Source organism: Rhinoderma darwinii, chromosome 4 (genome assembly GCF_050947455.1).
Source record: "Rhinoderma darwinii isolate aRhiDar2 chromosome 4, aRhiDar2.hap1, whole genome shotgun sequence".
Lineage (NCBI taxonomy): Eukaryota > Metazoa > Chordata > Amphibia > Anura > Rhinodermatidae > Rhinoderma > Rhinoderma darwinii.
Window position 1 is genome coordinate 330,085,288 of NC_134690.1, and position 25,630 is coordinate 330,110,917.

The window sequence follows — 25,630 nt, forward strand, 5'->3', positions numbered from 1 at the left end:
GTTCAATAAATAGAATAAAGATTTCTTCATCGTTTCAAAGCCCTATGACTTAAATTGAGTCTCTTATGAAACAGTTGCAGTATAAATAAGTAAATAGGAAACATATCTTATAGCTGGTAGTGAGGCTTCCTTTTAAAAAAGGGTTTTCTTGTTGAGACAACCTATTTAAACTAATGGGCACTAAAAGTGCCCACATAGAAGCCCAGTATAATGCAGTTCATGGACACTGATAAAGGAGACGTGTGTGTGTATATGTATTTTCTCCCTTTACGACGTTCCTAGTGAGTTATCTCTGTTTCCTATATAGTCCGCTTACCTTGTATGGTTTAAAATGTACACACACTCCAGTCCTTCACACACCACAGGAGTAACATACAACCCTCGCAGATACTTAAATATATAAAAAATACTTTACTTATAACATAGAAGTGACAAAGCAATATACATTACATCAAGATACAATACATTACATAGAGAACACAAAATCACACAGCCCCCTCCTTTTTCTACCTCCCCTCTGTACTAAGCAAATGTGACCAGTAATGTGTATGTATATATTATATATATATATATATATATATATATACACACACACATGACCCACGGCCTCGAACCGTCCTTCCTACTCACCCCCCGACGGCCGCGGCCATGGACTCGTAAGTGCTGGCCGCCATCTCCTTCCTAGGAGACGACAGAACTCACTTACGCTCCACTGTGTCCTGTAGGTGCGCGTGCGTGCATATGTTTAAAATTACTAATTAGCCCATGATCACCTTGGACTATAAAAAGGGCTCTGCTCTTTCATTCCTTGCCTGAGCATTGTTGTGTTATCCCATGTTAGTCTTACCAAACAGTCCCTTAGTGTTATCCTGTTCCCGTTTTTCCCCGTTCCCTGCTGCTGCCTGTATCCCGTGCGGTGTTTGTTCCTGAGCTTTAGAGTGTTGGAGTCGTGTTGTGCCACCTGTCATTTCTGCTGTCATACACCACGTCTGGTGTCATCTGCCACGCCTGATATCATCCGCCACGTGTGGCGTCATGTATCTTCAAGTTCCATCCGTGCTTAAGCCTCTGCTACTGTCCGGACTATCACAGGTACTCTTGTACTAGGACTTTGTATAGACTGTTGTTTGGCCAGCTGCTACTCCACTAAGGCCTAGTGGGTCCACATACCCACGGATCGTGATAAACCATATATGGTCTCCTGGAACTACACTTACAACCGAAGCCACATCTAGCACCTGACTTTTAGTACATGTACATATAGAGATTAATGCATAAATAGCATATATATATTCTACTCATTTATAATGCACATAAGAGATTCCTAGAATCTCTCTCTGTGTACACATATAAACTCTACTGTAATGGTATTATACTTATATGTATATACATACACACACAGAAAGCACACACATAATGTAACTTAAGCTGTTCCGGATGTAGGTGTTGTTCATCCAGGGGTGGTAGGAAAAGAGAGACCCAGAGATTCACATGGCCTAAAGGTTCCTATCTCTGAGTTGACTCCGCCCACTCCATTGATGCCACCTTAAAGGAACAGTGTCATCACAAATTATTTTTTTATATGTTAAAGATGTTAGTGCTTTATTAAAAACGTTTATATTTATTTGTGTGTTTGTGTTTTACTTTTTCTTATTTTTACACTTTTTCTTCCCTATGGGGGCTGCCATTTTTTGTTCCATTTCTGTATGTGTCGATTAACGACACATACAGACATGGAATACGGCAGCCACAGTCCCATAGGGACTGTGAACGGCTCCCGTCCCATTCACTTGTGTGTACGGCGTCTGTGTGGGAACTGCCCACACAGTCCAATTTGAAATTGGCGCCGTCCGGCGCCATTTTCCTGTGGACCGGAAGTCGCGGCCGGACAGTAATATTACTACTTCCGGTCGCGGCTTCCGGACTTGTGCACTTGGACCAGCGGCAGCAGACGGAGCGGACGGGCCGGAGGGAGCCGCGGCGGCAGGAGCAGGTAAGAGATTTCAATGTATGTTCGTGTTTGTGTGTGTTTACTACTGTATGTAAACCTACTACACTGTGTGTTAGCTCAAAAAATGGCGACACACAGTGTAGGAGGTTACACCGTTCAAACCCCTCATTTATCCCGGCACTAGCCAGGATAAAGGAGGGGGGGATGCTGAGAGCTCACTAGAGCGAGGGCTTTTTACCCAATTTTGCAATGCTGCAATTTTGGGAATAGCTCCATCTAGTGACCAGAAATGGGTAATACTATAAATTAGAATTAATTTATAATATTTCCTGACTCGTGAAAAAAATAAAAAAAATTTGAACAATGTTTAATCACCCACACACTAAATGTTTAATTTTAAAAAAAAAACCATGTTTTTCTGGCAACACATTCCCTTTAAGACGACCCAGCAGCCTCCACATCCAGTTTACAATGGCTCCTTCTTGTACTGAAAACCATTGAAATGCTAATAATGCAGTAGATAAGAATCTATTGCCAAATGACCTCTGGGCATACGGACACCTTAATGGGTGAACATCACTGAATAATATCAGTACATACTACCTCCATTTACCAGGTATATTTTATGTGGTCATAGGATAGAATGTCTGGATGGTAACAATATTCTCCTTTAACAGACACTACAAACTGCTTTCACCCACTAGCCAAATTGGTCAGTAGACCTGAGAAGTGTGAAGGAATCCATGTTTGCCACATTGCTCTCAACTAGCCAGAATTGCAGTGACTCCGCTTGAAGATGCCAAATGGCAGAGGTCCACCTGAAATTCTCTCATACTGCCCCACCAAGATACTATAATTGATTTAGCCAGAAAAACAAGCAGTGTTTAGCCCCACATGTGTATTTCAGTGTTTTTATAGTCAAATATTAGAATCCATACCAGTGATCGGATGAGACTGAATGGTTATTGCAATAGGAACGTATGCTAAAATCCCAACATGCCCAATGTTTGTTTATGACAACAGCAGATGTTGGTGGGCAGTTGGGCTGTTCCTATACATTTACACTGTACTGCTGTGGCCTACATTAACAGTGAAGGATACTTAAAACTGCACGGCTACACTAATCGTTGGTGGCACGAAGAACTCTATGGGAGGAAATAAGACTGGCGTTTCATACGACCGTCTCTATCCAAAGAGCGATGGAGTACAACACGCACGCCTCTTTGTGCGCCAGAAAGTAAAACCTACGGCAGCTATGTGCTTGCGTAGATCTGCGCTATAATTGATATCAATTTCTGGTGTAAATGATAGTATATTTGTCGAGCCGTGGATAACTCTGCCTCTTCGGCTAAGCTTTGCCATTTTATGGTAAAGCGTTTCATACGCCATTAAATCTAAAGAATGCTTAATTTATTAAGCAAAGGCCCCCAGGCCTGCCATTGTAGTCTGCCTATCATGCCGTGCTAAAGGCCTAATTTTACACGGACAGGCAATAGTGCTTTGGTATACTACATATACAAAAGCAGCAAATTAAGAATCACAATGTGAAGTCCTCTAGTCGGGCTGAGAAATAAATGTTTTCTTTTTTAAGGTAATAAAAAAAGAGGGTTCACAAAAAAAAAAGTGTTTTTATTTTGTTAAAGCAACATAAAAAAAATATTTTTTTTAAATGAAATATGTTATTATTGTGCAAAAGTATTAACCCCTTCCCGACATTTGCCGTACATGTACGTCATGGAAAGCATTGACTTCCCGCATCTTGCCGTACATGTACGCCGAATGTTTGGGACCGGCTCAGAAGCTGAGCCGGTGCCATTATCACCGGATCTCAGCTGTATCTTACAGCTGACATCCGGCTGTAACGGCGGGGACCGAAATTAGCTTCGATCCCCGCCATTAACCCCTTAAGTGCAGCGCTCAAACGCGATCGCTGCACTTAAGGTGTTTGCAGCTCATCGGAACCCCAGTAATGAAATTGCCGGGGTTCCGGTGGCTGCAATGGCAACCGGAGGCCTAATACTGGCCTCCCGGTCTGCCTAGCACCGAAGCCGGTCAAGATCCGCCAAGCGGCAGAGCCTGATCGGCTTCCGTAGCTGCCGGCAAGATGGCGCCGGGTCAGGAGCTGATCCGGCGTCATCAGCGGTGGAAGTCAGCTGTACTGTACAGCTGACATCCACCTGTAACGGCAGGAACCAGAGCTAGCTCCGATCCCTGCTATTAACCCCTTCGATGCAGCAATCGAAAGCGATTGCTGCATCGTAGCGGTTACTAGCAGATCGCCAGCCCTGACAGGCAATCAGGACTGGCGACTGCTGTTATGGCAACAGGAGACACAATGGTCTCCTGCTCTGCCATTACGGAAGCAGATTTAGGCCCCGCCGGGAGGCGAAGCCTAATCGGCTTGCTGTCAGTGAATGACTGACAGATCTAATACATTGCACTACATAGGTAGTGCAATGTATTAGAAAAAAAAAAATCTGACCGTTGGACCTTCAAGTCCCCTAGTGGGACTTGAGAAAAAGTGTAAAAAAAAGTATAAAAAAGTGTAAAAAAAAAGTGCAAAAAATAAAAGTTTGAAAACAATAAAAGTTTCAAGTAATGAAATAAAACACAATCCCCCTTTTACACTTATCAAGTCCTTTATTATTGAAAAATAATAATAAACCATATGTATTTGGTATCGCCACGACCGTAACGACCGGAGGTATCAAAATATTATATTATTTATTGCACGCGGTGAACAGCGTAAAAAAACAAACATAAAAAACGTTACCAGAGTTTCTGTTTTTTGGTCACTTTGCCCTACAAATGTTAGAATAAAAAGTGATCAAAAAGTCGCACGTATCCAAAAATGATACCTATAAAAACTATAGCTCGTCCCGCAAAAAACAAGCCCTCATACACCTCCGTCGACAAAAAAATTAAAAAGTTATGGTTCTCACAACTTGGCGACAGAAAAAATACATTCTTTTTACAAAAGTTACTTTATTGTGCAAAAAGTTGTAAAACATAAAAAAGTCCTATAAAATAGGTATCGCCAGAATCGTACTGACCCACAGAATAAAGTTAACATGTAATTTATAACGCATGGTGAACGCTGTATAAAAAAAACGAAAAAAGCTGTGCCAGAATTGCGTTTTTTTGTTTACCTGGCATCCCAAAAAATAGGATAAAAGGTGATCAAAAAGTCACATGTACCCCAAAATGGTACCAATAATAACTACAGCTCGTCCCGCAACAAACCAGCCCTCATACCGCTACGTCTATGAAAAATAAAATTAGTTATGGCTCCAATAAGTCAGGAAATAAAAAAATATGCAGTTGTGCCCGAGGGGAACATTTCTTCTGTTTGAAGAGGCGATTTATCAAGGACCTAAAATTAGGGAACCAGGAAAGGGAGGGCCCAAACATATCCGCTGGAATCGACGGTGCCCGTATTATACCAGGAACACTTTCCCAGCAAAATTCCCCAAACTGCAAAGGCGCGGAGTGTGCACCAAAAGGGGGATAAGAAAGGACGCCATATATCAGTGCGACACCGGCCTGTGCGGAAAGGATTGCTTCACAGCGTAACACACATCTATGGATCATTTTATTGTTTTTTTTTACCCCATTATTATACCACCTGACTATGCCCCTTATATACTCCGCCCCGCTTACATATGCCCTACATTATAAACGGAAACACCAGTAAGACTCCAAACAAAACTACTACCAAGCAAAATCCACGCTCCAAAAGCCAAATGGCATTTCCTCCCATCTGAACCCTACAGCGTCCCCAAACAGCAGTTTCCTTCCACATATATGGCACCGTCATACCCGGGAGAACCCTTTTAGCAATTTTTGGGGTGTGTGTCTCCAGTGGCATAAGCTGGGCACGACATATTTGCCACTGAATGGCATATCTAGGGAAAAATATTAATTTTGAATTTGCACAATCCACAGCGCATTTATTAATGGAAAAGACCTGTGGGGTGAAAATGCTCACTACACCCCTTAATAAGTGCCTTGAGGGGTGCAGTTTCCAAATGGGGTCACTTCTCAGGGGTTTATTTTTATTATTTCACATCAGAGCCTCTGCAGTTGTGAACCAATACTTTGTAAATCGCCAAATTAGGCCTCAATTTGACATGGTACGCTTTCACTCCTGAGCCTGGTCGACTGTCCAGGCAAGAGATTAGGGCCACATGTAGGGTGTTTCTAAAACCGGGAAACACCGCATAATAATTAGAGAGCTGTCTTGTTATGGTGGCACAAGCTGGGCACCACATATTAGCATATCTACGGAAAAAAATCCCATTTTCACTCTGCAACATCGAGTGCACACCAATTTCTGCCAATCACCTGCAGGGTTAAAATGCTTACTACACCCCTAGGTAAATGCATTGAGGAGTGTAGTTTCCAAAATGGGGTCACTTCTGGGGGGTTTCCACTGTTTTGGGCCCACAGGCGCCCAGAAACCAATCCAGCAACATCTGCACTCCAAATGGCGGTCCTTCCCTTCTGAGCCCTGCCGCGTGCCCAAACAGCAGTTTATGACCACATATGGGGTATTGCCGTACTCGGGAGAAATTGCTTTACAAATGTTGGGTTCTTTTTTTTCCTTTATTTGTCGCGAAAATGAAAAAATTTGAGCTAAAGCTACGTCTTATTGAAGAAAAAGGATTGTTTTTATTTTCACTGCCCAATTCTAATAAATTCTATGAAACATCTGTGGGGTCAAAATGCTCACTACACCCCTAGATGAATTCCTCAAGAGGTGTAGTTTCCTAAATGGAGTCACTTTTTGGGCGTTTTCATTGTTTTTTCCCCCTCAGGGGCTTTGCAAATGTGACATGGCCTCCGCAAACCATTCCTGCTTAATGTGATCTCCAAAAGCCAAATAGCGCTCTTTCCCTTCTAAGCCACGCCGTGTCTTCAAACAGCCGTTTATTACCACATGTGGGGCATTGTTTTACTCGGGAGAAATAGCTTTACAAATTTTGTGGTGCTTTTTCTCCTTCAGTCCTTGTGGAAATGAGAAAAAATAAGCTAAACCTACATTTTCTTTGAAAAAATGTAGATTTTTATTTTCAGGGCCTACTTCCAATAATTTCTGCAAAAAAACTGTGGGGTCAAATCGCTCACTATACCCCTAGATAATTTCCTCAATGGGTGTAGTCTCCAAAATGGGGTCTCTTGTGGGGGGTTTCCACTGTTTTGTCTCCTCAGGGACTTCGTAAATGTGACATGGCCTCCGCAAACCATTCCTGCTAAATGTGATCTCCAAAAGCCAAGTGGCACTCCATCCCTTCTAAGCCCTGCCGTGTGTTCAAACAGCCGGTTATTGCCACATGTGGGGTATTGTTTTACTCGGGAGAAATTGCTTTACAAATTTTGCGGTGCTTTTTCTCCTTCAGTCCTTGTGGAAATGAGAAAAAATTAGCTAAACCTACATTTTCTTTGAAAAAATTTAGATTGTCATTTTCAGGGCCTACTTCCAATAATTTATGCAAAAAACCTGTTGGGTCAAAACGCTCACTATACCCCTAGATAATTTCCTCAATGGGTGTAGTTTCCAAAATGGGGTCACTTGTGGGGGGTTTCCACTGTTTTGTCCCCTCAGGGGCTTTGTAAATGTGACATGGCCTCCGCAAACCATTCCTGTTAAACTTGAGCTCCAAAAGCCAAATAGCGCTCTTTCCCTTCTCAGCCACGCCGTGTCTCCAAACAACCGTTTATTACCACATGTGGGGTATTGTTTTACTCGGGAGAAATTGCTTTACAAATTTTACGGTGCTTTTTCTCCTTTAGTCCTTGTGGAAATGAGAAAAAAAATCGCTAAACCTACATTTTCTTTGAAAAAATGTTGATTTTAATTTTCATGGTCTACTTCCAATAATTTCTGTAAAAAACCTATGCGGTCAAAATGCTCACTGTACCCCTAGATAATTTCCTTGAGGTGTGTAGTTTCCCAGATGGGGTCACTTTTGGTGGATTTTGACTGTTTTGGCACCGCAAGAGCCCTTCAAACCTGACATGGTGCCTAAAATTTATTCTAACAAAAATAAGGCCCCAAAATCCACTAGGTGCTCCTTTGCTTCTGAGGCCGGTGCTTCAGTCCAGTAGCACGCTACGTCCACATGTGGGATATTTCCTAAAACTGCAGAAACTGGCAACAAATATTGAGTTGCATTTCTCTGGTAAAACCTTCTGTGTTATAAAAAAAATTGTATTAAAAATTTATTTCTGCAAAAAAATATGAAATTTGTAAATTTCACCTCTACTTTGCTTTAATTCCTGAGAAATGTGTAAAGGGTTAAGACATTTTCTAAATGCTGCTTTGAATACTTTGAGGGGTGAAGTTTTTAAAATGGGGTGACTTTTTGGGGGTTTCTAATATATAAGGCCCTCAAAGCCACTTCACAACTGAACTGGCCCCTGTAAAAATGGCCTTTTGACATTTTCTTGAAAATGTGAGAAATTGCTGCTAAAGTTCTAAGCCTTGTGAGGTCATAGAAAAATAAAAGGATGTTCAAAAAACGATACCAATCTAAAGTAGACATATGGGGGATGTTAATTAGCAACAATTTTGTGTGGTATAACTGCCTGTATTACAAGCAGATACATTTAAATTGAGAAAAATGCTAATTTTTGCAATTTTTCGCTAAATTTTGGTGTTTTTCACAATTAAATACTGAACATATCGAGCAAATTTTGCCAGTAACTTAAAGTCCAATGTGTCACGAGAAAACAATCTCAGAATCGCTTGGATGGGTGAAAGCATTCCGGAGTTATTACCACATAAAGTGACACATGTCAGATTTGAAAAATGAGGCTCGGTCAGGAAGGTCAAAAGTGGCTAAAGAGGGAAGGGGTTAAAACATAAAATAAACGGCATATTTGGTGTTACCGTAATTGTACTAACCCATAGAATAAGGGCAACCTGTTATTTTTCCCGCAAAATTTATTACGAAAAAAAAATGGAAGAATTGAGTTGTTTTTTTTCCCCATTCCGCCAGAAAGAGTGAATAACTATATTTACCCCAAAATTGTGCCATTGAAAAATTCAGCTTACCCTGCAAGAATCAAGCTACAATGACGAAAATATAAAAAGTTATGTCTCTGGTTTAGAGAACCCGTTTAGTCGAAATTTAGCCAGTGAATATTGGGTTCAGTTCACGCAGCGTTTTTTGGCCCTGATTTTGCCACCGTGTCTGAATCAGTGCTAAAACCGCCTCGAATCTCCCCCCATTGATTTCAATTGGAGACAGAGGCTTTTCTTTCCCCGGGCGGCTTTTGATCGCCTATAGGGGAAAAAAAGTGCTTTTTCTTGTAGCGGTTTTCGCCTATCTACAGGGGGCTGTGTGTGTAACGCTATATACAGGGGGATGTGTGTGACGCTATATACAGGGGAATGTGTGTGTGACGCTATATACAGGGGGATGTGTGTGACGCTATCTACAGGGGGCTGTGTGTGTGTGTGTGTGTGTGTGTGTGTGTGACGCTATCTACAGGGGGGTGTGTGTGTGTGTGTGTGTGTGTGTGTGTAACGCTATCTACAGGGGGATGTGTGTGTGTGTGTGTAACGCTATCTACAGGGGGATGTGTGTGTGGTGCTATATATAGGAGGATGTGTGTGTAACGCTATATACAGGGGGATGTGTGTGACGCTATATACAGGGGGCTGTGTGTGACGCTATATACAGGGGGCTGTGTGTGTGATGCTATCTACAGGGGCTGTGTGTGTAACGCTATCTACAGGGGGATGTGTGTGTAACGCTATATACAGGGGGCTGTGTGTGACACTATATACAGGGGGATGTGTGTGACGCTATATACAGGGGGCTGTGTGTGTAACGCTATCTACAGGGGGGCTGTGTGTGTAACGCTATCTACAGGGGGGCTGTGTGTGTAACGCTATCTACAGGGGGGCTGTGTGTGTAACGCTATCTACAGGGGGGCTGTGCGTGTGATGCTATCTACAGGGGGCTGTGTGTGTAACGCTATCTACAGGGGGGCTGTGTGGTGTGACGCTATCTACAGGGGGCTGTGTGTGTGTGATGCTATCTACAGGGGGCTGTGTGTTTAACGCTATCTACAGGGGGGCTGTGTGTGAGACGCTATCTACAGGGGTATGTGTGTGTGACGCTATCTACAGGGGGCTATGTGTGTGTAACACTATCTACAGGGGGGCTGTGTGTGTGATGCTATCTACAGGGGGATGTGTGTGTGTGTGATGCTATCTACAGGGGGCTGTGTGTGAGACGCTATCTACAGGGGGATGTGTGACGCTATCTACAGGGGGATGTGTGTGTGTGACGCTATCTACAGGGGGCTGTGTGTGTGTAACGCTATCTACAGGGGGGCTGTGTGTGTGATGCTATCTACAGGGGGATGTGTGTGTGTGTGATGCTATCTACAGGGGGCTGTGTGTGCGACGCTATCTACAGGGGGATGTGTGTGTGTGATGCTATCTACAGGGGGCTGTGTGTGTGACGCTATCTACAGGGGGATGTGTGTGTGTGTGTGTGTGTGTGTGATGCTATCTACAGGGGGCTGTGTGTGTGACGCTATCTACAGGGGGATGTGTGTGTGACGCTATCTACAGGGGGGCTGTGTGTGTGATACTATCTACAGGGGCGCTGTGTGTGTGACGCTATATACAGGGGATGTGTGTGTGATGCTATCTACAGAGGGCTGTGATGCTATCTACAGGGGCCTTTGTGCATGTGGTGCTTTACTATACAGTGTTTGACACAATTATATTCAGGGGCGCAGTGTTTGGTGCTATTATATTTAGAGGCACAGTCTGTGGCACCATGATCATTTTGTTTTCCTTTATAGGTGTAGAAATGTTGGAAAAGTGAGCAACAAAAGACATCTAAGTGGCAAATTCTGCAGAAATGAGTCATGGCCAGGAGAAGTCGTCATGTGCTCTGGACCGGATGGAGAAGAAAAGAGGAAAAAAGTTACCAGAATCTGAGAAGTCGTCACATGTGAGTCACTAGATTTATAGAGAATCTGTCACCTCTCCTGACATGTTTATTATAGGAAATCCTTGTGTTTCACTAAAAGTCTTTGTGCCGTCCAGGACTGATAGACAAATGCGTGTTACCATTCCCCTTGTTACTGTCAGCGATGGTTGGAGACTGTCAGTATGTAGGGACACAACCCTTTGACAAGGGGAATCGTAACACCCATTTGTTAATGCTTGCACAAAAGGTAGTGTTACGGCTCGGCGGGGGAGAAGGGGGGCCCAAGTTTGGGTAACAGCCCAGGGCCTATAGTCTACTTAATCCGCCACTGCATCCAGGTCTATAATGTGGTAGGAAATGTATAGGGAATCTATGAGGAAGGTAGGGAAAGAGCAAAACTGGAGGAAATTCTCTACTTGAACTAGTACAGTTAACGGCTACTCACGAGGAGATCTCCTTCAACCCTGTGCGGATGTCAAACCATGGTGAGCATCCCAGGTTACATTTGAAAAAAAAAATGGAAGTATAAACTGTAAAGTAGTTAACAGAACAATGCACACAAGGTAATAGTTAAAATAGAAAAACTGTGTGTCATAATTCGCCAGGGGAACATTCAGAAGCAGACCTAACAAATAATAATAATTTCTTGTTGTTGTTTTTCCTAGACCCCCCCCCCCCCCCCCCCGTTCCAGAGTTATTGTCCACTCTTGTGTTGGCTCCCTATATGCTAATTTGCTGTAGTTAGCCAACGGGGTGGGGCTACCTTCCCTGCCTCTGACCAATCAGCATGAGGCAGCTTGAACTTATATAACCTAGTGACATGTCCTCTTTAAAGACAAAGTTTGCTCCTAGTAGCTTTGGAATCTGATGAGGGAAATTTGGCAGAAAATACTCATCTTACAAAAATGCCAGAATGTTGTCAGAAGAAGCAGACGGTTCTGACATACGAAACTAATATTCGGAGGTTAAATAAATAGTGACATTATTATCAAGTTCTGAAAATGCGTCCTTAAGTATAAATAGCCTATGCCTTAGATTACACATGGAAGGAAATACAGAGGTTTTATTAGTACTGAGATGGTAAGACTGTAATGATATAAACTAGAATAAACAGTATATTTGACAAGCAGGAAAGTGTACAGGGCCTTGCAAAAGAAATCACCCCCTTGGTGTTTTCCTGTTTTGTTGCATCACAACCTGGAATTAAAATGGATTTGAAATTTTATTCCATGAAATGGACAATAGTCAAAATTGTTACAGTAGAATGAAAAAAAAAAACCTGGTTTAACCCCTTGGAGCTGCAGCCATTTTTCTTTTTTCCGTTTTCCACTTCCCACCTTCCAAGAGCCATAACATTTTTTGTTTGGAGTGGTGTGAAGGCTTACTTTTTGCAGGAGGGGTTGTAGTTTCTATTGCCACTATTTAAAGTACCATATAATGTAATGGGAGACTGACAAAAAAAATCTTTATGGGGTGTAATTGGAGAAAATTTTATGCTGCTCAATACAATTACGGCGATACCAAATTTATATAGGTTTTGTTTTAGGTTTTACTACTTTTACAAAAAAATAACTATTTGTTCAAAAAAAATTGTGTGTCACCATATTCTGAAAGCCATAACTTTTTTATTATTTTTTCGGCAATTTAGCAGTATGAGGGCTTATTTTTACATACGACTTTTTGATCACATTTTATTACATTTTTTGAGAGCTAAGGTGACCAAAAATTTTGTTTCGTTTTTTACAGCCTTCACCATCCGAGTTAAATGTTATATAGTAATAGTTCAGACTTTTACAGATGCGGCGATACCAATTTTGTTTATTGTCTTTATTTTTTACATTGCTTTAGAGGAAAAATGGGAACGATTTTTTTTTTTTTTTAAACTTAATATTTTTCAATTTTTTTACTACTAAAAACGTTAACTATTTTTAATTTTTTTTATTAGTCCCCCCTAGGAGATTTGAACCAGTGATTGTCCCAAACTTTGAACATCCTACAGAGCACCATTATAACAAAATGGAAAGGATATGATACAACTGCAAACCTGACAATAGAAGGCTGCCGACTAAAACAGACCGGGCAAGAAGGGCATTGATCAGAGATTTAACAAAGACACCAGCCTTAACACTAAAGGGAGCTTCAAAACATCTACAGCGTAGGTGGCATCTATCCATCGGACCACTATAATCCGTACACTCAACAGAGTGGGGCTTTATGGAAGAGTGGCTATTAAAAAAAAACTAAAAAAACATAAGAAGATATGTTTCTAGTTCGCCAAACAGCACGTGACAGACTCGTCAAACATATGGAAGAAGGATCTCTAGTCAGATGAGACTAGAATTTAACTTTTCGGCCATTATGGGAAACTATATGCATGGCGCAAACCCAACACTTCCCATGACCTCAAGAACACCTTTCCCATGGTGAAGCATAGTGGTGGCAGCATCATCCTGTGAGGATGCTTTTCATGGACAGGCACTGGAAAATTGGTCAGGATTGAAGAAAAGATGAACGCCAGTAAATACAGGGCAATTCTTAAGGAAAAAATCTGTTTCAGTCTGCTATAGATTTGAGACTGGGACGGAGGATCCCCTTACAGTAGGACAATTACCCTAAACATCGTGATAACACTACACTAGGGTGGTTTAAGAGGAAACAATTAACTGCCTTGGAATGGCCGATTCAAAGCCCAGATCTCAATTCAATGACCAATCTAACTTGAAGGTTAGAGCAGTTTTGCCTCGAAGTATGGACAAAAATCACAGTGTCTATATGTGCTAAACTAATAGAGGCATACCCCAAGAGACATACATCTGTAATTGGAGGAAAAGGTGGCTCCACAAAGTATTGACTTTCAGGGGGTGAATACTTATGCATATGAAAGTCCTTTGTTTTTTTATCTTAATTATTGTTTATTTCACAGCAAAAAATATTTGGCACCTTCAAAGTGGTAGTCATGTTGTGTATATCACACGCGCGTGCACGCACGCACGCACGCACATCTTAATTCAAGGTTGTAATGCAACAAAAGAGGAAAAACAAGGGGACGAAGAATTTTGCACTGGCACTGTATGTAAATTCTAAGATAGAACATGTGATTACTTCTCGACACACACTGTAAATATGAATTCCCAGGGGTCCCACAATATTGAGATCTGGTTGATACTTTCGGGCAACTTTCTACAGCTAACAAAAACCTAAGGAAGGGATAGGCAACGGACGGCTCTATAGTGCTCCCCAGTGGCCCTTGGCTCCCCTCTACCATCAGTGCACTGTACAGTGAATTTGTCAGTAGTACATATATCATCTTCTGATCCTGGAGTCCAGGAACCCTAGACAAGTGATGCAGTTTGTGATGCAGTTTGAGATGCAGTTTTTTGAGCCAAAGCCAGAAGTGGATCTAGCAGGAAGGAGAAGTATAAGTTCTTCCTTTATATTTCACATTCCTTTTAAATCCACTCCTGGTTTCGGCTCAGAAAACGACATAGAAAACTGCACCTCAAACGGCAAGTGTGATTCCAGCCTTAGGATAGCTCTATATATAAACAATTCCTCTTCAGAGAGAGCATGTATAGTATTAGGCTGGGTTCACATCTGCGTTAGTTTTTCCGTTGTTGTGCTGTGTCATAGGAGCAGGACAACAAAGAAAACGGAAGCGCTGGATCCATTACATGACAGAACCCACTGGAGCAGATTTACTATTGGCGCTGCGCCAGAATTCTTTTCGAAGTTGCAGCTTCTTTTTGTTGTAAATCGTTTTAGAAACATTTTATCAATGAAACGCACCAAAATCAGATGTTTGCGACTCGCCTGACAAAGGGTAGAGTGGAGGAGCTTTAAATAAAATTTTATCCACAAACTGAGAAAAAATTCTCAAGAAAATATGTGCATAAATTGACCTGTGGTGTGCATTCTCAACCTACAACATATCAATTTAGCTTTCGTAAACACAGCAGAATTCTCGCATGGAAATTCCAGATGGAAATTCTGCAACATTTCCGTCCTGTGTGTAGGAGGCCTAAAAATTACAATTTGCAAAAAAATTAGAGCTTGTACTCAGACAGTAATGGTATCATACACGTACCTAGGCTAAAAGATTAAAAAAAACATTTGAGAAATAGAACTGAAAAATGAGAGAGATATTACATATTTCTGACAATAAAAAACAATGTGTAAATAATGTTATTTCTACAGTCCATATCTTTCACTCATTAAGCAAGTTTGTATGGTTATGGCATATGTTTAAATAATAAAATAGTCAGACCATTAGTTACACATTACTATGGGATAATATTTTATATGGGCGCACTCTGTATGTGCCCTTTGATTCCTGAAATATGTGGGTACATTTAACAAATGGTGCCAATGGTACCATTCCTTCCTAGCCACAGCGATTACATGCAAATTGCTGAAATTATACGAAGCGAATTGTATATTAATTTACGTCATATTGTAGTTTGGTATATTCCTCCGAATGACAGTGAGCCTGCGTAATATAAAAAAAAGATGCTTACAAGCACTGATAAACAACCATTTGTCTGAAGGCCACTATAAAAAAAAAAACATAAAAAAACTATTACTGAAATGTTGGCATTTCTGTTCATTTCTGCACAAAACATTTTAAGTGGCGGAACATTCCTATGTAATTTGACATGTTGATTGAATTTAAAATATTATAGCATCTACCACCGCGTCTTGGCTACAGGTTTGGTTTCGCTGCACACATGCTTTTGAACATTTTAACTGTGGAATTCCTAGCAGAACGAATCCAAAAGAGCATTTACTTTTATTCAAAAAACGTAACAAATAATTACTGCATATAATATCATCCATAATCATATCTGCCATATAACCTGTAGTACTGCCAGTGGTGGATTTAGGCGATGGCAAGACCACCCTAGACCACTGCGTCGACTTTTTAAATTGGCCACTATCTATTAGATTTAACTTTCTTACTCCCAGGCCTCTCTCCTGAGGACGTGGGGTACGGCAAGCGACGCCTGATGCTAATAAGTAATTGGGAGCGGTCAGTATAAGCATCTGATCTTGAGTCTGTATCATTTTTTATTTCTCTGGTCTGGGGTCTGAGGGGTCTATCTATGGGACAGACGGGGACAGTTGAGTACAGCACTCGGCTGTTTCCGTTATTCCCATAGACTTTGAATAGTGCGGCAGCTCACATGCGTGACAGTCGCTCCATTCAAATTCCTTCAAACTGCAATCGTGCGGTCCCGTTCTTGAGATCAGTTGGGGTCCTGTGGGTGGATAGAAGATTAAAGGGGTTTTCCGGAAGCAATTAACTAATTTCTATTTCACTGCACAAATACAAATAATGTAATTTGTAATATACTTACATTTTGATCTCATCTTCTAAAACCCGATTCCAGCACTGGTCACGTGATGCGTCTCCAGTAGCAAAAACCTTACTTCTGGCGCTAGCCCGTCCATGATCTGAGTTTCGTTTTCCGGCTGACGTCACTGTACACTGAGGGAAGTGGTGTACCGGATACTCTCTTTCTTCTGATAATTTCCAGTCTGCTGCTAGGGGAGAGAAACACTGCTGGTCTCGGAGCATGCGTGGTAAACACGGCAAGTCTCTGAGCATGCGTTGTTTCTACATTAGCCGTGTTTACCACACATGCCCACTCCTGTGCTATCACAGCCCCTGCGCGCCATTTTTTCCCCTCTAGCAGCGGACCGAAAATCAGAAGAAATTATGTGATGTCCGGAGCAAGTTGCTAGTAGCACTTTGACAAGGACTCTGGCGCTGGTGTTCGAGCCGGAGTCACGGGCAGAGCGCTAGTATAGGCCCTGCTCCGGAACTCTGGGGAATCCCCTGACATCACTGTCCATATAAGGACATATAAGCGCTAGTATAGGCTCTGCTCCGGGACTCTGTGGAATTCCTTGACATCACTGACCGGGACTCCAGCTTTGGGGAAGACCCTGACAACACTGTCCATATATGGACGGTGATGTCAGGAGATTCCCCAGAGTCCCTTAGCAGAGCCTATACTAGCGCTCTGCCCTGCTCTGGGACTCCGGCTCTGGGGTCAAATGAATTATTTTTTTTAACCATTATGTAATAGAGTATTGTTTGGTACAGCACTGATATGTTGCAGGTTTATCGTTAGCTCTCACTGATCTAATGAGAGCAGTAAAATGGCAACAGAGATTGTTTATAGCTGGGTGTAGTAGGCGTGATGAGTCCCTGCTGCCGGCACATTGCATGCTGGGACACAAGGGGTGCATGCCGGGAACTGTATGACCGGAAGAGCAAGACAACGAACACAGAGGTAAACAAACCTCTAAATGTAAACAAAAGAGAATGGTAAATAAATAAAAAATAATGTAGATAACATTATTCAGGGGGCATTGATAGATAAACTGAAAAGCGTTGCAGTGATTAAAAGGGATTTCCAATACTTTTTTTTTAATTTTAATTCTGGGAAAACCCCTTTGGGTCAGTTCACACTGAGTTTTTTTGACCCGTTTTTTGTTGCGAAAACGGCGTCGGGAAACGCGTCATAAAACGGCCGAAAATGCCTCCCATTGATTTTAATGGGAGGCGGAGGAGTTTTTTCCCGCAAGCGGAAAAACCGCCTCGCGGGAAAAAGAAGCGACATGCCCCATCTTCGGGCGTTTACGTCTCTGACCTCCTATTGACAGCGATGAGAGGCAAAGAAAGCGTTTTTCGCTGCGTTTTTCACATGAGGCCATTGAGCACCGAGGGCAAAAAAATACAGCAAAAGGCGTGCATGCAGATCAAAATCTTTTCTGCCTGCAAAAAACTCAGTGTGAACATACTCTAAGTTCCAACCTACTTTCTGGAATACAACAGTCTTCCCTCACTCCTGTGTGATGATGGGCACTTTGTGTCTAGTTTGCAAGACACGAGATTTCAACAAAAATGCCTAGTGGCTGGTAAATCAGGTCATATCCCTGTACTTCAAGAAATTCCATCTCAGACCACCAGAACTGCAGCATTTTCCCATGAGAAGATTAAACAAAGCTTACTGGATCATCTATCTAAAGCTATTCAGAACTCATTAGAAAATCAATCTCAACTTTTTTGTGAGTTAAGTGTCCATAAATATTAGAGGATTGTCAGGTGAACCCACCGAGAGTGCATGTGTATGGGATATTGGCTGTCAGCTGAACGGTCATTAGGCCGACAACGGTCACAGGTGTTTGGGCAGCCTTAGTCAAATCTCAACATTTAAATATTTTTTTTTTTTAATACAAATGGAAAAGTTACAGAAATCCTAGATTTCTACTTCTAACTTTTCTCAACTACTGCCACAAAATCCAAATACTAGGTGGTATAAAGAAGACAAAAGTGTCTAACATGTATTTGGGGTGCCTGGAATTGATGTGTAGTGTAGATGTTTTGGGGGGGTTGGGAATCTATAGGGTATTTTGTGGCAGTAGTTGTACTACTCTCCATTGTGTTTGTATCGCAATATTTAAAAATAAAAAAAATAAAAATTTATAATAAAAAAAACATTAATTTGTTTTTTTTAAAACAAACGGAAAAGTCACAGAATTCACAGATTTCTCATACTAAGTTTTCTCAACTACTGACACAAAATTCTGACACAAAATAAGCCAAATATGGTATAAGGAAGAGAAAAGTGTCTAACATGTCTAGTAACATGGGCCAAACTTACATTAAAGCATGCACCACTTTGATAAATTTGGTGCATCTTCTGACTGCCTGCTCTAAGTCTACACTGTCTAAATCTTAGACAGCATTAGTACATCTGTTCCATTATCTTACATACAAGTCCTTGAGTCGCTGTTATCTGATAATAATAAAAAAGCTTCTAGGCCTATTTTTAATAATATTGCTGCGGCCACCTCACCAGGCGGGGACAGGGAACCCCCATTCTCGATACCCTGTGGATGTGCCATAAATGTCTGAGATAGGAATATCCAGCACAATAATAGAACGTGTGCCAAATATGGGAAATCAGACTCTTACCCGTTAAATTAACTTGCAGCCTAGCCACGTTCTTTGCGCGATTAAGATGTTCCTTTGCTTTCTTGTAGTCATAGAAATAGAGACATACATATCCACACTCAAGATGGAGTTGTACAAGTAAGTCTTGAGCTCCTTTTTCCAAAAGTAGGTCTTCAATTATTGGGGCTAAGAGAGAATAAAAATCGTTATAAATAAAAAAAATACTGGGCATAACAGTTCTAAAACGACATAATAATTTAAGTAAACAAAAATTAAAATAATGAAAAAAATCCTGAAGCTAGCCATGCACCTGCAAACAAGCAAAGACAATTTCTTGCAGAAATATCCGAAATTTATCATACATGGTATTTTCTGACCGTCATAAACTAGAACAAATTTTAGCTAAAATGTGTGCGCCTCATAATGTGAACTCAAGGGAGCCCACCAGCACCTGACTCCCCTGATTCTTTCCTTAAGGGGATATCCCACCAAAACAACTTATCACCTATCTACATCACTCCGCCCGATTATAAGGAACTTTGCAGCTGTTCGATCACAGCCACATAGTCCCCTCTGTCCCTGGATCTACTGCCCAGTGCAGGGCTAAAAAGGTGAATGCGAAAGGAGATATTGCTGGAGCCTGAGAAGGCAAGTACATGGAACCAGGCAGGGGAGGGGGGGAGGGGAGGAGGGTATGGGCAATCGTCCTTATACTACTGCGGTGATTTGTTTCATGGTCTGCTTTGTGTTGGACTTATCCAATAGACAACGGCTGATAATTCTTACATTCCCCGCTCTCTGCTTCTATTCATCTCCGGGAGCTGCCGTCCAGAGTCAGGACATAGTGTGCGACGGTGCACATAACCAAACTAGGTAAAATTCGCTGCACCGTGCGCTGTTTTACCATTCCTGTATGCGCTATATTTAAATCCTGGATGGGCCCGATACCAGAAATGAATCCCTCTGATACCCTAGATTAGCAGGGAAGCAGGAGTCCACCCCCTTCATTACCCTAGACCACCGGGAAAGCTGACTTTAACCGTTCCACAGCCCTTAACCACCAGGGAAACCTTTTTTCTTTATTTTCTGTTGCAGGGTATAGTCCAGTGTATCTTAGAATACATCCACACATACTGGATTTACTGTGAAAACTCTCTGCAGAAAAACCGGAGGGAACCGCAGGAAAATTTTCACCAAATCATGAAGATTATGGTACAGATTTGCTTGCAGATGTGTTGCTGCGGACTGACTAAAATAAGAATTCTGTATACTCGCTTTCCCAGTCTTCTGGTAACACTTGATGTGTCATCATATGTTATTGCTGCAGCAGTCTTGTGTTTACAAGACACATCATCACTGAAGGCCAAGATACAGAGACTGGCCGGGGACCAGACTAGCAATACCAGGGGAGCGGCAGAAGGTTGGGAAGAGGAGTTTAGTGTTTTTTTTGTTTTCTTTTTGAAACAGATTTCTCTTTTTTTTTTTTTTTGTTTAATTGTTTAAATCTCATCTTCTTTGCTACTGCTTTCTGCGGTGGATTTTCCACCCACAATTCCGGATGGAAAATCAGTAGAAAATCCGCCACGTGGCCTCATAGTGTAAAACAATAAGGGAATAAACAATTCAAGAAAACGTTTAGAACTTAACCCCTTAATGACCAGCATATTTTGAACCTTAATGACCAAGGTATTTTTTAAGTTTTTCCATCGTCGCATTCCAAGAGCTATAACTTTTTTATTTTTGCATCGACCTAGCTGTATAAGGTCTTGTTTTTTGCAGGACAAGTTGTATTTTTTAATAGCACAATTTTGAGGTACATATTATTTATTGATTAACTTTTATTAACTTTTTTTGGGGAGGAATAGAAATAAAAACAGACATTTCGCCACGCTTTTTTGCGTCATTAATCTACGCCGTTTTTTCACTTTTTTTTTTTATTAACTTTATTAAACTTTTTCTTTTTACTTTTTTACTAGTCCCACTAGGGCACTTTAATATGCAATCCTCCGATCGCTTTTGTAATACACTGCAATACTTTTGTATTGCAATGTATTACTGCCTGTCCGCTTAAAACAGACAGGCATCTGCTAGGCCAGGGGTGTCAAACTCGGCCGGGGAAGTGGACCACATATAGAAAAAATGGGAAGTTGATGGCCACATTACTTTCAAATTTGATACAATACAAAATTATTGTTAATCAATTAGTTATTTGAACTACTATAACACTATATTACTATAATACTAATACTAAATACTAATAATACCGCTAGCTTTAAAATTTGAGATATTTCTCCACCTGCTTATTTCAACAATCCAGTTTTCCAGTTTAAGTGTCGCTAAATGCAGTCCGGCGGCTCAGTTGGCAGTGTTTGGCAGACACACATGTCAAGATTGGGCAGCCCCTTTTTAGATAGTGCCACAGTGCCCTCTGTGGATGCTGCCACAGTGGCCTCTGTGGATGCTGCCACAGTGGCCTCTGTGGATGCTGCCACAGAGTCCTCTGTGGATGCTGCCTCAGTGCCTTCTGCAGAGAATGCCACAGTGCCCTCTGCAGATAATGCCACAGTGCCCTCTGTAGATAATGCCACAGTGCCCTCTGTAGATGCTGCCATAGTGCCCTCTGTAGATGCTGCCACAGTACCCTCTGTAGATGCTGCCACAGTACCCTCTGTAGATGCTGCCACAGTACCCTCTGTAGATGCTGCCACAGTGCCCTCCGCAGGTGCTGCCACAGTACCCTCCGCAGGTGCTGCCACAGTGCCCTCCGCAGGTGCTGCCACAGTGCCCTCCGCAGATGCTGCCACAGTGCCCTCCGCAGATGCTGCCACAGTGCCCTCCGCAGATGCTGCCACAGTGCCCTCCGCAGATGCTGCCACAGTGCCCTCCGCAGATGCTGCCACAGTGCCCTCCGCAGATGCTGCCACAGTGCCCTCCGCAGATGCTGCCACAGTGCCCTCCGCAGATAATGCCACACACCCCCCAAGTAGATAGCTCCATTGGGGCTCCCTCTAGGAGTGGAATCCCCAGCCAGAGCGTTGCCAATGCTTTGGCTGGGGATTCCTCTACTGTTGGAGCCCCTGACGTCACTGTCCATACACAATGACATCAGGGCATCCTCCTGGACCGGAATGTGAAATCAGGGGCAACCCCAGAGCCGGAGTCCCAGAGCAGGGCACTAGTATAGGCTCTGCGCCAGACCTCTGGGGAAGCCATTAACATCAGTGTACATATATGGACAGTGATGTCATGGGCTTGCCCAGAGCTGTAGTCGCGGAGCAGAGCTGTTTCTAGCACTCTGCCTGGGATTCCAGCTCTGCTCCTGACATCACTATCCATATATGGACATGGATGTCAGGGGCAACCCCAGAGCTGGAGTCCCGGGCAGAGCGCTAGTAGGCTGTTCCTGGGACTCCAGCTATGCTCCTGACATCACTGAGACTCCTGCTCTGGGGAAGCCCCTGACATCACTGTCGATGTATGGACAGCGATGTCAGAGGCTTCCCCAGAGTCCCAGAGCAGAGCATATACTAGCGCTCTGCCCGAGACTCCAGCACTGGCAAAGCCCCAGAAATCCCTGTCCATATGTGGACAGCGATGTCAGAAGATTCCACAGTCCCGGAGCAGAGCCGATACTAGCGCTCTGCCTGGGACTCCGCTCTGGGGAAAACCCTGACACACTGTCCATATACGGACAGCGATATCAGGGAATTTCACAGAGTCCCGGAGCAGAGCCTATACTAGCGCTCTGCACGGGATACCGGCTCTGGGGAAGCCCCAGACATCGCTGTCCATATGTGGACAGCAATGTCAGGGAATTCCAGAGTGCCGGAGCAGAGTCTGTACTAGCGGCTCTGTGTCCCGCGGGCTGCAGATGACAGCCCCAGGGGCCGTATGCGGCCGCGTGCTTGAGACCCCTGTGCTAGGCCATGCCTCCGGCATGACCTAGCAGGTATTCACTACAGGCAGACCTGGGGGCCTTTATTAGGCCCCTGGCTGCCATCGGAGACACAGACACTCGGCGATCTTATCGCCGTGTGTCAGTGGGCTGAGAGGGAGCTCCCTCCCTCTCTTCAAAACAATTCAGATGTGGCGCTCGCTATTGAGCGACGCATCTGAGGGGTTAAACGGGTGAGATCGATAATTATATCGATCTCACCTGTTCGAGCAGGGACGCCCTCAGCTACCTCTGGTAGCTAAGAGCAGGGAGATTTAATGAGAGATTTGCTCTGTTTGTTTATTCTGATGCAGCGCCGTGAAAAGGCTTATGCATCGGAATAAAGCCCATTAGTGGTCGCCGTGAAAAGGCGGATTGGTGGTCGCTAACGGGTTAAAGCGTACCGCCACTTGTGGTCTCCTGTGGTAACCGTACAATGACTGGAGAGAATGGTGCATGGGTCCTATTAATTAGAATTTAATTCCGGCACAATACTCCCCGGGTGTCATATGGTTGCCATGGCAACTATACTGCGCAGATTGTAGTAGCGTCTCTCTGACACCGATGTTAGATCGGGTGGGAGACAAGTAGAGGTACATACTCTTTAACAATGATTTGATGCTTACACTCTCCCGGTAATACTTTAATCTTTCTCTGTCTCACCTACGCATCTAATCTCTTACAGTTTTGTTTTTTTCGCTGAAACTTGTAAACTAGTTTGCGAGAGTAACTACAGAGAAGTTTGCAAAAAAAAACACAGATTTCACCATTTGCAATCTGCAGCAAAAACTTCAGCAACATGTGCATGTAACCAATGATTTTGCTGCGAATTTACTATTAAACCCGAGACGGACAGAGTCCGGAGTATGTGGAAATGTTTTACTTAGGTAAGGTAAGCAATTGTGATTAATTCCCTCCTCCGATATATTGCACTAATTGTATGGGTTAGACATTGTGAAACCTGAGATTTACATTAGAATACAAAATACTATACTATAACTGTGACCTACAGATAACCTTCAATCCCTATTGTCTGATACCGCTGGCATTTCTTATTTATTATAGTGACCTAATGTGCAGTTACTGGAATTCATTTTTGCTCCAGGAATCGGCCAGGTGTACCCTTGAGAGCTGTTCCTTAAATAAGATGAGGCAGTAAACTAACACACATTCATGAATGATAAGTCCAGGATTACTTGTGATTTCATGGTGTTTTGCCTTTATGTGCAGATGCTTTGCAGTTCTTGCCGAATATATTTTAGAACTAAAGACTTGTAAAGTATAACATTCCTGATGTTCTCACTCTGTTTTATAAAGCCTTGAGGTGTACTTCAAAGGCCTCATGCGCACAACCGTGTCCGTAATTACGACCTGTAATTACGGGCACGACCACAGGCAGCCGGCCTTTTTTTACATGCCATGCTCCCATTGTAAAGTATAGTAGCACTGCCCGTAAAATAAAAAAATAGCACATGTTCTATATTTTTCAACGGCACGGGCACCTTCCCGTAAGCAAACGGAAAGGTACCCGTGGCCAATAGAAGTCTATGGGCCCATAATTACGGGCGTTTTTATGTTCATGTGCATGGGGCCTAAACCTGTTAAACTCTTTGTGAAAAAAAGAAAAGAAAGGAAAAAAACAATACGTATTTCCTGTCTCAAGGACAGAGGATGGCAAGGTCGATGGTAATTTAGACATACATACAGTGAAGGAAATAAGTATTTGATCCCTTGCTCATTTTGTAAGTTTGCCCACTGTCAAAGACATGAACAGTCTAGAATTTTTAGGCTAGGTTAATTTTACCAGTGAGAGATAGATTATATTTTTTTAAAAAAAGAAGAAAATCACATTGTCAAAATTATATATATTTATTTGCATTGTGCACAGAGAAATAAGTATTTGATCCCTTTGGCAAACAAGACTTAATACTTGGTGGCAAAACCCTTGTTGGCAAGCACAGCAGTCAGACGTTTTTTGTAGTTGATGATGAGGTTTGCACACATGTTAGATGGAATTTTGGCCCACCCCTCTTTGCAGATCATTTGTAAAGCATTAAGATTTCGAGGCTGTCGCTTGGCAACTCGGATCTTCAGCTCCCTCCATAAGTTTTTGATGGGATTAAGGTCTGGAGACTGGCTAGGCCACTCCATGACCTTAATGTGCTTCTTTTTGAGCCACTCCTTTGTTGCCTTGGCTGTATGTTTCGGGTCATTGTCGTGCTAGAAGACCCAGCCATGAGCCATTTTTAATGTCCTGGTGGAGGGAAGGAGGTTGTTACTCAGGATTTGACCGTACATGGCTCCATCCATTCTCCCATTGATGTGGTGAAGTAGTCCTATGCCCTTAGCAGAGAAACACCCCCAAAAAATAATGTTTCCACCTCCATGCTTGACAGTGGGGACGGTGTTCTTTGGGTCATAGGCAGCATTTCTCTTCCTCCAAACACAGCGAGTTGAGTTAATGCCAAAGAGCTCAATTTTAGTCTCATCTGACCACAGCACCTTCTCCCAATCACTCTCAGAATCATCCAGATGTTCATTTGCAAACTTCAGACGGTCCTGTACATGTGCCTTCTTGAGCAGGGGGACCTTGCGGGCACTGCAGGATTTTAATCCATTACGGCGTAATGTGTTACCAATGGTTTTCTTGGTAACTGTGGTCCCAGCTGCCTTGAGATCATTAACAAGTTCCCCCCGTGTAGTTTTCGGCTGAGCTCTCACCTTCCTCAGGATCAAGGATACCCCACGAGGTGAGATTTTGCATGGAGCCCCAGATCGATGTCTATTGACAGTCATTTTGTATGTCTTCCATTTTCTTACTATTG

At 42.7% G+C, this 25,630-nt stretch overlaps 1 protein-coding gene across 2 annotated transcripts in view; it reads right to left on the reverse strand.

Annotated features, from left to right (window-relative positions):
- Nucleotides 1-25,630, reverse strand: part of TTC27 (tetratricopeptide repeat domain 27) — a 376,553-nt gene that overhangs the window by 233,918 nt on the left and 117,005 nt on the right. For both annotated transcript variants that reach the window (XM_075864435.1, XM_075864437.1), the window contains exon 7: nt 18,893-19,057. In XM_075864435.1, the coding sequence (XP_075720550.1) occupies nt 18,893-19,057 (165 nt within the window). The remainder of the gene's footprint in view (nt 1-18,892; nt 19,058-25,630) is intronic.